A 13828-nucleotide genomic window follows, 5' to 3' on the forward strand; every position below is an offset into this window, starting at 1 on the left:
TTGTATTGTGCTTTTAGATTTTTATTACTCTCAGCATGACCGAAATGCTTTGGTAGAATTTTGTTGGGTTGTTTTACTCTCAAGGAATACACCTATATCCTGCTATATCTGTAGAAACTCTGTGCCACCCCCAGTGTGTTGTTTTGGCCTTTGCTCATTCTGCCTGTGGAACAGTGATTGACATCATTGAGACCTTTGAGTATTAGGTCAGTTGAAAGACTTTGCCAAAGTAGACATTGAATTTATTCACCTGTTGCATTTTGAGATGCGAGATGATTTTTTTTTCTCATGCAAAACACCCTTCAGAACACATCAGTTGAAAAGGAACCTATTTTATAATCCCAGTCTCAGCCCAGCAAAGCAGAATTACTCCCAGCAATAGCTGAGCTGCAGGATCAGCTGCTGTGGGTATCACGACCCCATTAGTACATTACAGATACCTTACTGCTAGATTCTTCTTTATGCCTTTAGAAATTCCAAATCTATGGAAAATAAAAGCAAACCTGCTCCAAGAACATGTGAGGATGAACACAATAGAAAACCATCAAATAACATTGAATATGATGGAATATAACACACAATTCTTTGTTTACTGCATTTATGATGGAATATAACAGACAATTCTTTGATTACTGCATTAAGACACTACAGTTTTAAAATAAAGTTGTGCACGGTTGCATTTATTGTCATGTTTTAGATGCTTTAAAACATTTTTGCCTGTTAGTGGCTTGAAGTATAAACAGGATGGTTGTTGCATAGTAGGATGGATGCAAGGTCCTGTAAATTAACAAGACTTCAGTCCTGCCCTGCCCTTGCTTTCAAATGGAGACCCTGAGTGAAAGCATGTTTTATATTCAATATGGAATGTGTAGACAAAAGACAAAGAGCCAAATTGACAGCTGCACAGGCAGAATAAGGCAAGTTCTTTTGAAAATACTATTCTTCTTTCTGCTTTGCTTAGTTTGTGCACTCCTGTTACCTTTGTTATGATCCAGCTCCTCAGAGGAGGCCAGCGAGGCAGAACACAGGGACATACCGGGTCTGGGGAAGTCAAAAACTCTTCGCGTATGAAATAGTTTGATGGTATTTGTAATTTTGCAAAGCTGTGTGTGGTACTGAGTGACTCTTGTCAATACTGAGCAGGTCCGAAACCTGATCAGCATCAAGAGAGGAACGAAAATGCAGCAGGAAGTGAGTAACAGGATTCTTTCAGCAGCCAATGGAGAGACTTCTCCACTGAGACTTAAACTAATACGCTAAAAATCCTTTTTTATTTAACCACTAACGAGTTGTACATCTGGACTAGCCACTTGCTCCATGGCGAAGCTGCATCTAACTGCATCGTGAGAGTGCCTGAGATGCTGAGCACTCTTTGAGCTTCAACAGCAAAAGCTTTGCAAAAGCTGAACTTGGCCATTGCAAACAATCCCATCGTGTGGCCGGTGCTTCGTTTCGTGCCATAAATCCGTGCCCCTTTAATGGCTGTTTGTTGCCAAATCACTCTCTGTCACACGATACTCAGTGTTGGTGCATTTCACAGTGTGTATCCAGCCCAAAGATACAGAGCTTTAGTGAGTTTAGAGCACGGAAAATTCTGAGCTTACTGCAAACCGTGTTTTTGTAAGGCTGGTGCTTGTGCAATGAAGCTTTGGGCAGTGAGAGAGAGTAGAAGTGAACTTCAGGAGAGGTAAACAAAAGTTGAAGAGATGGGCTCCAAAGAAGTGCATTATTCTGCCCCTCTACTCTGCACTGGTGAGGCCACAACTGGAATACTGCCTCCAGTTCTGGGCTCCCCAGTTCAAGAGGGACAGGGAACTACTGGAGAGAGTCCAGCGTAGGGCTACAAAGGTGATTCAAGGACTGGAGCATCTCCCTGATGAGGAGAGGCTGAAAGAGCTGGGACTCTTTAGTCTGGAGAAGAGAAGGCTGAGGGGAGACCTTATTAAAGCCTACAAGTATCTCAAGGGTGGGCTGAGGGAGGAGGGAGCCAGACTCTTTTCAGTGGTTCCCAGTGAGAGGACAAGGGGCAATGGGCACAAGTTGGAACATAAAGGGTTCCACTTGAATATGAGGGAGAACTTTTTCACAGTGAGGGTGGCAGAGCCCTGGAACAGGCTGCCCAGGGAGGGTGTGGAGTCCCCTTCTCTGGAGATCTTCAGGACCCACCTGGATGCAGTCCTGAGTAACATGCTCTGAGAAGCTCTGGGTGGTCCTGCTTTAGCAGGGGAGTTGGACTAGATGATCACTATGGTCCCTTCCAACTCTAAAAATTCAGTGAAATTCAATGAAATTAATGAGATACGCATCTTCTAATGAACTAGGAACACTTGAAACTTCGTTCTTCAGGTCTAAAAATTGCTTGATTTACACAAATTTTCCTGTTGCAATTAATTAGACTGAGTAAATAAAGGAACCGAGTTTGGCTTGTACACTAACTTCTTACCAAGAACCTTGTGATGAGCCTCATGCCAGTGCTGGTAGGGTCAGTGCGAGGGCTCTTATCCTTGTTCTGGGAAGAAAATCGAGGAGGTAAACTGGAACTGAAAGTGTTTTCTCCATCTCGTTTGACTGGAATGTGCTTGCAGCACCGAGGCTTGTGTGCTGTTCTATTTCTTGAATGTAACAAGCTGAACAACATAATTAAATCTTAAATAATTAAATTAGATTCTGCCCCTCTACTCTGCTCTCGTGAGACCCCACCTGAGTACTGTGTCCAGCTTTGGATACAAGTTTGGATGTCCAAGATATCAGAGGGCTGGAGCACCTCTCCTATGAGGACAGGCTGAGAGAGTTGGGGTTGTTCAGTCTGGAGAAGAGAAGGCTCCAGGGAGACCTTATAACAGCCTTCTAGTACTTGAAGGGGGCTACAGGAGAGAGAAGGGGACACTCATCAGGAAGTGTAGCAATAGGAGGAGGGGTAATGGTTTTAAACTGAAAGAGGGGAGATTTAGATGAGATATTAGAAGAAATTCTTTACTGTGGGGGTGGTGAGACACTGGAACAGGTTGCCCAGGGAAGTTGTGGCTGCCCCATCCCTGGAGGGGTTCAAGGCCAGGCTGGATGGGGCTTGGAGCAACCTGGTCTGGTGGGAGGTGTCCCTGCCCAGGGCAGGGGGGTTGGAACTCCATGATCTTTAAGGTCCCTTCCAACTCAAACCATTCCATGATTCTATGACAATGGCTAGTTAAATGGATTTCTTTTACTTTATGAGCCAATACTTGTGTATTTTTGGAAGGGGAGGTTGGAAAGGGTGGCGTTTTTTGCTCTTCTAACTAATTCTGTCTGAATTTTAGGTACGTAAAGACCTACCTGCTCCCAGAGAAATACAAGCTGGGCAAAAGGAAGACCTCTGTGAAGAAGAAAACTTTCAATCCAGTCTATAATGAAATCCTGCGGGTATTTATCAACTATTAATAGACATGAAATACTGTGTGTGTGAAGTATGAGGAGCTTCAACTTCTAGGTACAGGTCCAGATGGTCTCAAGAGGGACATCTGTGTCAGGATGAGATGGATTAACCCCTAGAAGTACCTACGTCCTCCCAGTGACAGGTTAACTCCACTCTAGATACAGCATTGGGAACACTGATTGTTGTGTGCCTCTTGCAAACAAACACAAGCTAAATATGAGCTTAAGATGCTGATATTGAAATTGATGAAATAAATTCATCGATGAAATAAAAAGTAAACGGTGAAGGGAGTTTTGCTTTGAAATAAAGAAGTGAGCAGTTACAGATGTCTAATCCCAGACACGTTTTTCTCAAACCTTGTCCCTTTCATGTGCCAGCATTGATGAAAATCCAGCTTGTTTTAGCTTTTTTTCTCCTTTCTTCCTCCTTGCAGTACAAAATTGAGAAGAGTCTCCTACAGAACCAAAGCCTTAATATCTCTGTCTGGCACAACGATACCTTTGGGAGGAACAGCTTCCTCGGTGAAGTGGAGCTGGATTTAGGGACCTGGGACTGGAATGATAAATCCAACAAGCAGATCAAGTGGCTTCCACTCAAGCCAAGGGTAAGGCTGGGTTGGCTGTTTCCTATTTTCCACTGTGCAAGTAGTTATGATCATAAAATACATCTTTACTGGTAAATGGAACGTACAGTTCTGGGGTTTCTATTAGGCAAGTAAGTAGCTGGCTCTTCCAGGAGGAAAAACTTTCTCATAGTAGGAATTTCAAGGTATTTTTCACTTACGTCGTGTTGCTGCAACAGAGACATGAAGACACTTGTTCCTGGAATATGAAGCAAACCTTTATGGTCCCTTCCAACTCTAAAAATTCCATGAAATTCTGTGAAAATTAGCTCAATCCAAAGATTTATAATTTGTAGAACGAACCAGGAATGTCACGGTAGCCTGTGGCACTACTTTAATTCAACTGATTTTCAAACTGCTCTGGGTAGATAAATGGAACCAAATTTCACTGAATTTCACTGAATTTCTAGAGTTGGAAGGGACCATAGAGATCATCTAGTCCAACTCCCCTGCTGAAGCAGGATTGCCTAGAGCTAGAGCATGTTACTCAGGAGCATCCAGGCGGGTTTTGAAAATCTCCAAAGAAGGGGACTCCACACCCTCCCTGGGCAGCCTGTTCCAGGGCTCTGTCACCCTCACCGTTTAGCAGGGGAGTTGGACTAGATGATCACTATGGTCCCTTCCAACTCTAAAAATTCAGTGAAATTCAATGAAATTAATGAGATACGCATCTTCTAATGAACTAGGAACACTTGAAACTTCGTTCTTCAGGTCTAAAAATTGCTTGATTTACACAAATTTTCCTGTTGCAATTAATTAGACTGAGTAAATAAAGGAACCGAGTTTGGCTTGTACACTAACTTCTTACCAAGAACCTTGTGATGAGCCTCATGCCAGTGCTGGTAGGGTCAGTGCGAGGGCTCTTATCCTTGTTCTGGGAAGAAAATCGAGGAGGTAAACTGGAACTGAAAGTGTTTTCTCCATCTCGTTTGACTGGAATGTGCTTGCAGCACCGAGGCTTGTGCGTCACGTCAAGCAAAGTAAACTCATCTGCTCCTGCCAGACAAAGTTCTTTGGTCAGGGTTAGAGGAGATGTCAAAGTAGCTCATCTTTCCTAATGGTAGCTTCTCTGAGTCCTACAGGGAGAGTGGTGGAAATCTTGCGTCCAAGATGTAAACTGGTTGTGCATGTGCATGTGTTTCATCTGAATTTTGTTTCTAACCGTGTCCTGTTATGGATTCTCGCTGGTTTGATGCACAAACTTATTTTTGAAACCTTTTGAATTGCTGCTCTCCAGTCTCCACAGTGCCTTCGCAGCCCGAGAAGCCGTTTGCCAATCCTGAGAAACTCAAAGGACTGAGCAAGTCGGTACCGTCGTTCCTCCAGGACGAGGCAAGTTCCACCTCCAAAATACCTCAACTAAGAATTCAAGTTACTGTGGCATCAGGCATTTGCCAACTGGTGCTTCCCAGGGTCTGCCAAGTCTGGTTGATGCTGGACCATGGAGTTGAGCTTGTCAGGAGATGATCAATCAGGAGATGATCCAAACAACCTGTGGCTAATCAACCTTTCCGAAGCTTTAGCCCAGCAATTAGAGGTTTATGCTTCCTACTGCAAAACACACAGAGCACTGATGGTGTTTGCTCCAGACCAGAAAGGGAGTGGGAAAAGATGTTATGCACAAGAGAGGGAAGTAAAGAAGTTGAGTTTAATTGTCCCAATGAAGTTAACTTTCTACTTTCTCATCGCTATTTGAGATTTAAAACCAAACAAAAAACCCAGTTGCATTAATTTAAATTTTTTAAAAAATTTAAAAATTTTTCATTGTAGGCTTTCCATCAGAAAAATTCCCTTTCAACTCTTTAAGTGCGCGAGCTAATTTAAGAAATGTTAATTACTTATGTGGTGCTACAAGGGGATATAAATTCAGGTTTTCACCAAGTCCCAATCTGCATTAAAATTCTGTTTGTTGCTTTTTAATGTTCCCTGTGACTTATAAAGAACCTACACAGACTTTCTTTCTGTGCTGTTTTTGTAGAGTGATGACAGAGAGACAGATACAGCCTCAGAAAGCAGTTATTCCCTTGGCAGAATCAAGAAGAGTCCCAGCTCTCTAACCAATCTTAGCGGCTCTTCTGGCATGGCCTCCTTGTCCTCTGTATGTAAACCAACGCCTCGGCTTAACCGCACCACGCTTTCGCTCATCTCCTCGGGATCGGTTCGGCTCCCTTCCTATTCCTCTTCTCTGTCTTCCCTTGGCATCTCCATCTCCTTCCTTCCCTCTCTGTTTTGTGAACCCTTGCATGGAATCGCCTAAAAAAAATATGAAATGGATCGGTTTTCCTTGTTCTTCTTTTCTAATAATATATTAGTCCTGTGCAGGACCCCATTATTCAGCTTAGAATTCAGCTTATTCTATAAATGCTGAACAAAGAGGTGGTTTTTATCCCAGAGTGGGCATTTGTAGCTCAAAGTAGGGATCGTGTTATAAAGAATGAACATTTGGAAAAGGAGAAGGGGGGGTCAGGGTGCAAATAAATGAAAGAAAGAGACAGTATTGGTATGGGGGGTGCGTAATTAGTGAAGTAGCTAACCAAAGGTGATTAGTTTATGTGGACTTTATGGAGAAAAGTAGCATTTTGGGGAAGGGTACTGGGATTAAAAAAAAGATTGTACATCCTTCCCTTTCTCCATATGTAATGTTCAATTTTCAGTGGTTTATTTAGGTACATAATTCAGTCATGTGGACTTTTCAGTAATCTTTTTGTTGGTATTTTCAGCAGGCCTGCTCTCCTAAACTCTCAGGCTCTGCTTTCTGCAAGGAAGCTCAGCTGAAGAGATACCAAAGTAATATTTCACAGATCTGAGCACAGGCAATCCCCAGATCTCCAGCACCCTATCACTTTATCTCTTCCATTTCAATGCAATAAACACCTTTGCTTTACAAATAACTTCCTCGTGTCGCCCTGCTTGCTGAGAAGCTCGTTTAAGTGTCCGTGACACCTCGTTATTACATCTCAAGGGACACAGTTGATTTCTTTACTGAATTCTGAGCATAACTTCTACCCTCATCTTGAAGCACCTGCTGAAATGCAACACCTGGTGATTTCCTCTCCTCCCCTCGGCCCCAGGTGAGCAGCAGCCTAATGAGCATCTACAGCGCGGACTTCGGCAACGTGGACGTGAAGGGGACCATCCAGTTTGCTGTCGATTACGTAGAGCAGCTGAACGAGCTCCACATCTTTATCTGCCAGTGCAAGGACTTGGCAGTGGCAGACGTGAAGCGACAGCGTTCGGACCCGTAAGTACAGACAAGAGAGATTTATTTCCTAATGGAAGTCTTTCTTTTAATGTGAAAGTGAAAACCGATGGGTTTTTTTCTTAATCTCTATACCCTATTGGAGTGAACAACCTGATAAATAACTGAAGAGGCTACAACATACTTCATGTGGTTTTCCACTCTGAATATAGAATTGCCGCTATAAATTGGTGCATGTATTAACATGGGAAGCTCAAACTTCTAAGAATATGAAATTCTTTTTTGAAATTCAACTTTCCAGATGGGAAATCCTGCTTTGATACGTTTTCAATAGGATTAGAGCCTGTAAATATGATATCTAGGCAGACTATAGTTAAATATTCTGTATTTGTATGTGTTGAGGAGACACTTCAACAGATTCTCCCCGGTAGCAGGAGGTTCATGTCCCACTTTGGAAATCACTTCACCGGAGCTGTTCTATTTTTTAAATGTAGCAAGCTGAACAACATAATTAAATCTTAAATAATTAAATTAGATTCTGCCCCTCTACTCTGCACTCGTGAGATCCCACCTGAGTACTGTGTCCAGCTTTGGATACAAGTTTGGATGTCCAAGATATCAGAGGGCTGGAGCACCTCTCCTATGAGGACAGGCTGAGAGAGTTGGGGTTGTTCAGTCTGGAGAAGAGAAGGCTCCAGGGAGACCTTATAACAGCCTTCTAGTACTTGAAGGGGGCTACAGGAGAGAGAAGGGGACACTCATCAGGAAGTGTAGCAATAGGAGGAGGGGTAATGGTTTTAAACTGAAAGAGGGGAGATTTAGATGAGATATTAGAAGAAATTCTTTACTGTGGGGGTGGTGAGACACTGGAACAGGTTGCCCAGGGAAGTTGTGGCTGCCCCATCCCTGGAGGGGTTCAAGGCCAGGCTGGATGGGGCTTGGAGCAACCTGGTCTGGTGGGAGGTGTCCCTGCCCAGGGCAGGGGGGTTGGAACTCCATGATCTTTAAGGTCCCTTCCAACTCAAACCATTCCATGATTCTATGACAATGGCTAGTTAAATGGATTTCTTTTACTTTATGAGCCAATACTTGTGTATTTTTGGAAGGGGAGGTTGGAAAGGGTGGCGTTTTTTGCTCTTCTAACTAATTCTGTCTGAATTTTAGGTACGTAAAGACCTACCTGCTCCCAGAGAAATACAAGCTGGGCAAAAGGAAGACCTCTGTGAAGAAGAAAACTTTCAATCCAGTCTATAATGAAATCCTGCGGGTATTTATCAACTATTAATAGACATGAAATACTGTGTGTGTGAAGTATGAGGAGCTTCAACTTCTAGGTACAGGTCCAGATGGTCTCAAGAGGGACATCTGTGTCAGGATGAGATGGATTAACCCCTAGAAGTACCTACGTCCTCCCAGTGACAGGTTAACTCCACTCTAGATACAGCATTGGGAACACTGATTGTTGTGTCATACGAGGAGCTTCAACTTTTTAGGTGCAGGTCCAGATGGTGTCAAGAGAGACATCTGTGTCAGGCTGAGATGGATGAACCCCTAGAAGTACCTACATCCTCCCAGTGACAGGTTAACTCCACTCTGGATACAGCATTGGGAACACTGATTGTTGTGTGCCTCTTGCAAACAAACACAAGCTAAATATGAGCTTAAGATGCTCATATTGAAATTGATGAAATAAATTCATTGATGAAATAAAAAGTAAACGGTGAAGGGAGTTTTGCTTTGAAATAAAGAAGTGAGCAGTTACAGATGTCTAATCCCAGGCACGTTTTTCTCAAACCTTGTCCCTTTCATGTGCCAGCATTGATGAAAATCCAGCTTGTTTTAGCTTTTTTTCTCCTTTCTTCCTCCTTGCAGTACAAAATTGAGAAGAGTCTCCTACAGAACCAAAGCCTTAATATCTCTGTCTGGCACAACGATACCTTTGGGAGGAACAGCTTCCTCGGTGAAGTGGAGCTGGATTTAGGGACCTGGGACTGGAATGATAAATCCAACAAGCAGATCAAGTGGCTCCCACTCAAGCCAAGGGTAAGGCTGGGTTGGCTGTTCCCTATTTTCCACTCTGTAAGTAATTATGATCATAAAATACATCTTTACTGGTAAATGGAACGTACAGTTCTGGGGTTTCTATTAGGCAAGTAAGTAGCTGGCTCTTCCAGGAGGAAAAACTTTCTCATAGTAGGAATTTCAAGGTATTTTTCACTTACGTCGTGTTGCTGCAACAGAGACATGAAGACACTTGTTCCTGGAATATGAAGCAAACCTTTATGGTCCCTTCCAACTCTAAAAATTCCATGAAATTCTGTGAAAATTAGCTCAATCTATAGACTAAGGAGCAGGAATTTCAAGGTATTTTTCAGTTACATCGTGTTGCTGCAACAGAGACATGAAGACACTTGTTCCTGGAATATGAAGCAAACCTCCTGAGAACATGGAGCAAGTGCAGCAGTATCTTCACGTCAGGTGTAACGATGACTTCCACCTTTGTGTGCCTTGTTTGTTAATGTTGAGCTAAGCCACTGCCGGAGCTTCAGATTCTCCCCGGTAGCAGGAGGTTCATGTCCCACTTTGGAAATCACTTCACCGGAGCTGTTCTATTTTTTAAATGTAGCAAGCTGAACAACATAATTAAATCTTAAATAATTAAATTAGATTCTGCCCCTCTACTCTGCACTCGTGAGATCCCACCTGAGTACTGTGTCCAGCTTTAGACACAAATTTGGATGTCCAAGATGATCAGAGGGCTGGAGCACCTCTCGGTCTCCTGGTAGCAGGAGGTTCATGTCCCACTTTGGAAATCACTTCACCGGTGCTGTTCTATTTCTTGAATGTAACAAGCTGAACAACATAATTAAATCTTAAATAATTAAATTAGATTCTGCCCCTCTACTCTGCTCTCGTGAGACCCCACCTGAGTACTGTGTCCAGCTTTGGATACAAGTTTGGATGTCCAAGATATCAGAGGGCTGGAGCACCTCTCCTATGAGGACAGGCTGAGAGAGTTGGGGTTGTTCAGTCTGGAGAAGAGAAGGCTCCAGGGAGACCTTATAACAGCCTTCTAGTACTTGAAGGGGGCTACAGGAGAGAGAAGGGGACACTCATCAGGAAGTGTAGCAATAGGAGGAGGGGTAATGGTTTTAAACTGAAAGAGGGGAGATTTAGATGAGATATTAGGAGAAATTCTTTACTGTGGGGGTGGTGAGACACTGGAACAGGTTGCCCAGGGAAGTTGTGGCTGCCCCATCCCTGGAGGGGTTCAAGGCCAGGCTGGATGGGGCTTGGAGCAACCTGGTCTGGTGGGAGGTGTCCCTGCCCAGGGCAGGGGGGTTGGAACTCCATGATCTTTAAGGTCCCTTCCAACTCAAACCATTCCATGATTCTATGACAATGGCTAGTTAAATGGATTTCTTTTACTTTATGAGCCAATACTTGTGTATTTTTGGAAGGGGAGGTTGGAAAGGGTGGCGTTTTTTGCTCTTCTAACTAATTCTGTCTGAATTTTAGGTACGTAAAGACCTACCTGCTCCCAGAGAAATACAAGCTGGGCAAAAGGAAGACCTCTGTGAAGAAGAAAACTTTCAATCCAGTCTATAATGAAATCCTGCGGGTATTTATCAACTATTAATAGACATGAAATACTGTGTGTGTGAAGTATGAGGAGCTTCAACTTCTAGGTACAGGTCCAGATGGTCTCAAGAGGGACATCTGTGTCAGGATGAGATGGATTAACCCCTAGAAGTACCTACGTCCTCCCAGTGACAGGTTAACTCCACTCTAGATACAGCATTGGGAACACTGATTGTTGTGTGCCTCTTGCAAACAAACACAAGCTAAATATGAGCTTAAGATGCTGATATTGAAATTGATGAAATAAATTCATCGATGAAATAAAAAGTAAACGGTGAAGGGAGTTTTGCTTTGAAATAAAGAAGTGAGCAGTTACAGATGTCTAATCCCAGACACGTTTTTCTCAAACCTTGTCCCTTTCATGTGCCAGCATTGATGAAAATCCAGCTTGTTTTAGCTTTTTTTCTCCTTTCTTCCTCCTTGCAGTACAAAATTGAGAAGAGTCTCCTACAGAACCAAAGCCTTAATATCTCTGTCTGGCACAACGATACCTTTGGGAGGAACAGCTTCCTCGGTGAAGTGGAGCTGGATTTAGGGACCTGGGACTGGAATGATAAATCCAACAAGCAGATCAAGTGGCTTCCACTCAAGCCAAGGGTAAGGCTGGGTTGGCTGTTCCCTATTTTCCACTCTGTAAGTAATTATGATCATAAAATACATCTTTACTGGTAAATGGAACGTACAGTTCTGGGGTTTCTATTAGGCAAGTAAGTAGCTGGCTCTTCCAGGAGGAAAAACTTTCTTATAGACTAAGGAGCAGGAATTTCAAGGTATTTTTCAGTTACATCGTGTTGCTGCAACAGAGACATGAAGACACTTGTTCCTGGAATATGAAGCAAACCTCCTGAGAACATGGAGCAAGTGCAGCAGTATCTTCACGTCAGGTGTAACGATGACTTCCACCTTTGTGTGCCTTGTTTGTTAATGTTGAGCTAAGCCACTGCCGGAGCTTCTGGTTTCTTGCCTTTTTTTTATCTTGTTTTGTTTTGTTTTTTCCCCGCTCCCTTCAATTTATTTGATTAATTAATTGCAAATGCTTACAAGGATCTCAAGGGTGGGTTGAATTAGCTCAATCCAAAGATTTATAATTTGTAGAACGAACCAGGAATGTCACGGTAGCCTGTGGCACTACTTTAATTCAACTGATTTTCAAACTGCTCTGGGTAGATAAATGGAACCAAATTTCACTGAATTTCACTGAATTTCTAGAGTTGGAAGGGACCATAGAGATCATCTAGTCCAACTCCCCTGCTGAAGCAGGATTGCCTAGAGCTAGAGCATGTTACTCAGGAGCATCCAGGCGGGTTTTGAAAATCTCCAAAGAAGGGGACTCCACACCCTCCCTGGGCAGCCTGTTCCAGGGCTCGCTGCCCAGGGAGGGTGTGGAGTCCCCTTCTTTGGAGATTTTCAAGACCCGCCTGGATGCTCCTGAGTAACATGCTCTGACAAGCTCTGGGTGGTCCTGCTTCAGCAGGGGAGTTGGACTAGATGATCTCTATGGTCCCTTCCAACCCTAAAAATTCAGTGAAATTCCATGAAAATTAGCTCAATCCAAAGATGTATAATTTGTAGAACGAACCAGGAAGGTCATGGTAGCCTGTAGCACTACTTTAATTCGACTGATTTTCAAACTGCTCTGGGTAGATAAATGGAACCAAATTTCACTGAATTTCACTGAATTTCTAGAGTTGGAAGGGACCATAGAGATCATCTAGTCCAACTCCCCTGCTGAAGCAGGATTGCCTAGAGCTAGAGCATGTTACTCAGGAGCATCCAGGCGGGTTTTGAAAATCTCCAAAGAAGGGGACTCCACACCCTCCCTGGGCAGCCTGTTCCAGGGCTCTGTCACCCTCACCGTGAAGAAGTTTCTCCTCATATTTGAGTGGAACCTCTTATGTTCCAACTTGTGCCTGTTGCCCCTCGTCCTCTCGGTGGGAACCACTGAAAAGAGTCTGGCTCCCTCCTCCTTCAACCCTCCCTTGAGATACTTGTAGGCGTTGATAAGGTCTCCCCTCCCCTCCCTTCATGCTTGTCATGTTCCACATAGCGATGGTCCCTGACTCTCTATGAAGTGACACATTCTTGTGCCTTTTGGCAAGATAACTCTTGTTGAGGCTGATTTTTAGATCCCAACATTCCTACAGAAAAGAGTTCATTGAAGCTCACTTTCTGTTGTGCAAAGAGTAAGTTTCCTGGTTGAAGGAGCGTTTGTTCTAGTTTTAAATAAGTGCACAGCCGTGGAAAGGATGCGCCATCGAAGCCTTTTGGTGTCTCCTGGGTCTTGTTTTCCACTTTAGTGGGAGAGCTGTGTACCTGAGGCCATGTCAGATGGTTAAACTTGCCCTAAAATCTCTCATGTGCTGTAAACCAAAGGAAGACTAACGGATAAGGAAACGAGAAAAAAACCAAACTCTCCTCATGTAAAGTCCAGTTTCTCCCAGTGGAAACCTTTGTGTAGGAAACAGTGTGTGAACTGCAAGGTTTGAGATTTATGTTTTGTTTTGTTTTTTTTTTTCTTCTTAAATTTCAGACTTCAACAACAGCTCTTGAACTAGAAAGCAGAGGGGAGATGAAACTAGCCCTCCAGTACGTCCCACACCCCGTTGGAGGTACACGTTGCTGCTGTGCTTGGCTTTCTAAGGCCTCTGGGGTTTTTGTTCTCCCTTTTTTATTAAAAAAAAAAAAAAAAAAAGCTGTTTAATGTTTTTCAGCCAATTCAGATCTCTTGTTTTAATGTAGATTTATTTTTTTTTTATTATTATTACTTTTTTTCTAGAGGATTAATTCTAGAGGATTAAGTGAGTCATGAACTCAGTCTGGAATCTTCACTTTCACTTTAGGATCTTCTGTTGTATTTAATGTTACTACAGAAGAAATCACCTCATCGTTATAGTCTCAGCTGTGCAATGCAGGCTGTGTGTGTAACAAAATCGTGTTTTCTCCCTAATAATTTTAG

At 43.2% G+C, this 13828-nt stretch overlaps 1 protein-coding gene across 6 annotated transcripts in view; it reads left to right on the plus strand.

Moving 5' to 3' along the window:
• Positions 1 to 13828, plus strand: part of SYTL2 (synaptotagmin like 2) — a 30311-nt gene that overhangs the window by 11381 nt on the left and 5102 nt on the right. For 3 of the 6 annotated variants that reach the window (XM_014958314.1, XM_014958317.1, XM_014958320.1), the window contains exons 7-13: positions 1144 to 1191; positions 5269 to 5363; positions 6010 to 6129; positions 7103 to 7272; positions 8395 to 8497; positions 9103 to 9273; positions 13403 to 13481. In XM_014958314.1, coding sequence (XP_014813800.1) covers positions 1144 to 1191; positions 5269 to 5363; positions 6010 to 6129; positions 7103 to 7272; positions 8395 to 8497; positions 9103 to 9273; positions 13403 to 13481 — 786 coding nt within the window. The remainder of the gene's footprint in view (positions 1 to 1143; positions 1192 to 5268; positions 5364 to 6009; positions 6130 to 7102; positions 7273 to 8394; positions 8498 to 9102; positions 9274 to 13402; positions 13482 to 13828) is intronic. The other 3 variants (XM_014958316.1, XM_014958315.1, XM_014958319.1) reach the window with 1 other exon arrangement.

Source organism: Calidris pugnax, unplaced genomic scaffold (assembly GCF_001431845.1).
Source record: "Calidris pugnax isolate Ruff unplaced genomic scaffold, ASM143184v1 scaffold252, whole genome shotgun sequence".
Taxonomy (NCBI): Eukaryota; Metazoa; Chordata; class Aves; order Charadriiformes; family Scolopacidae; genus Calidris; species Calidris pugnax.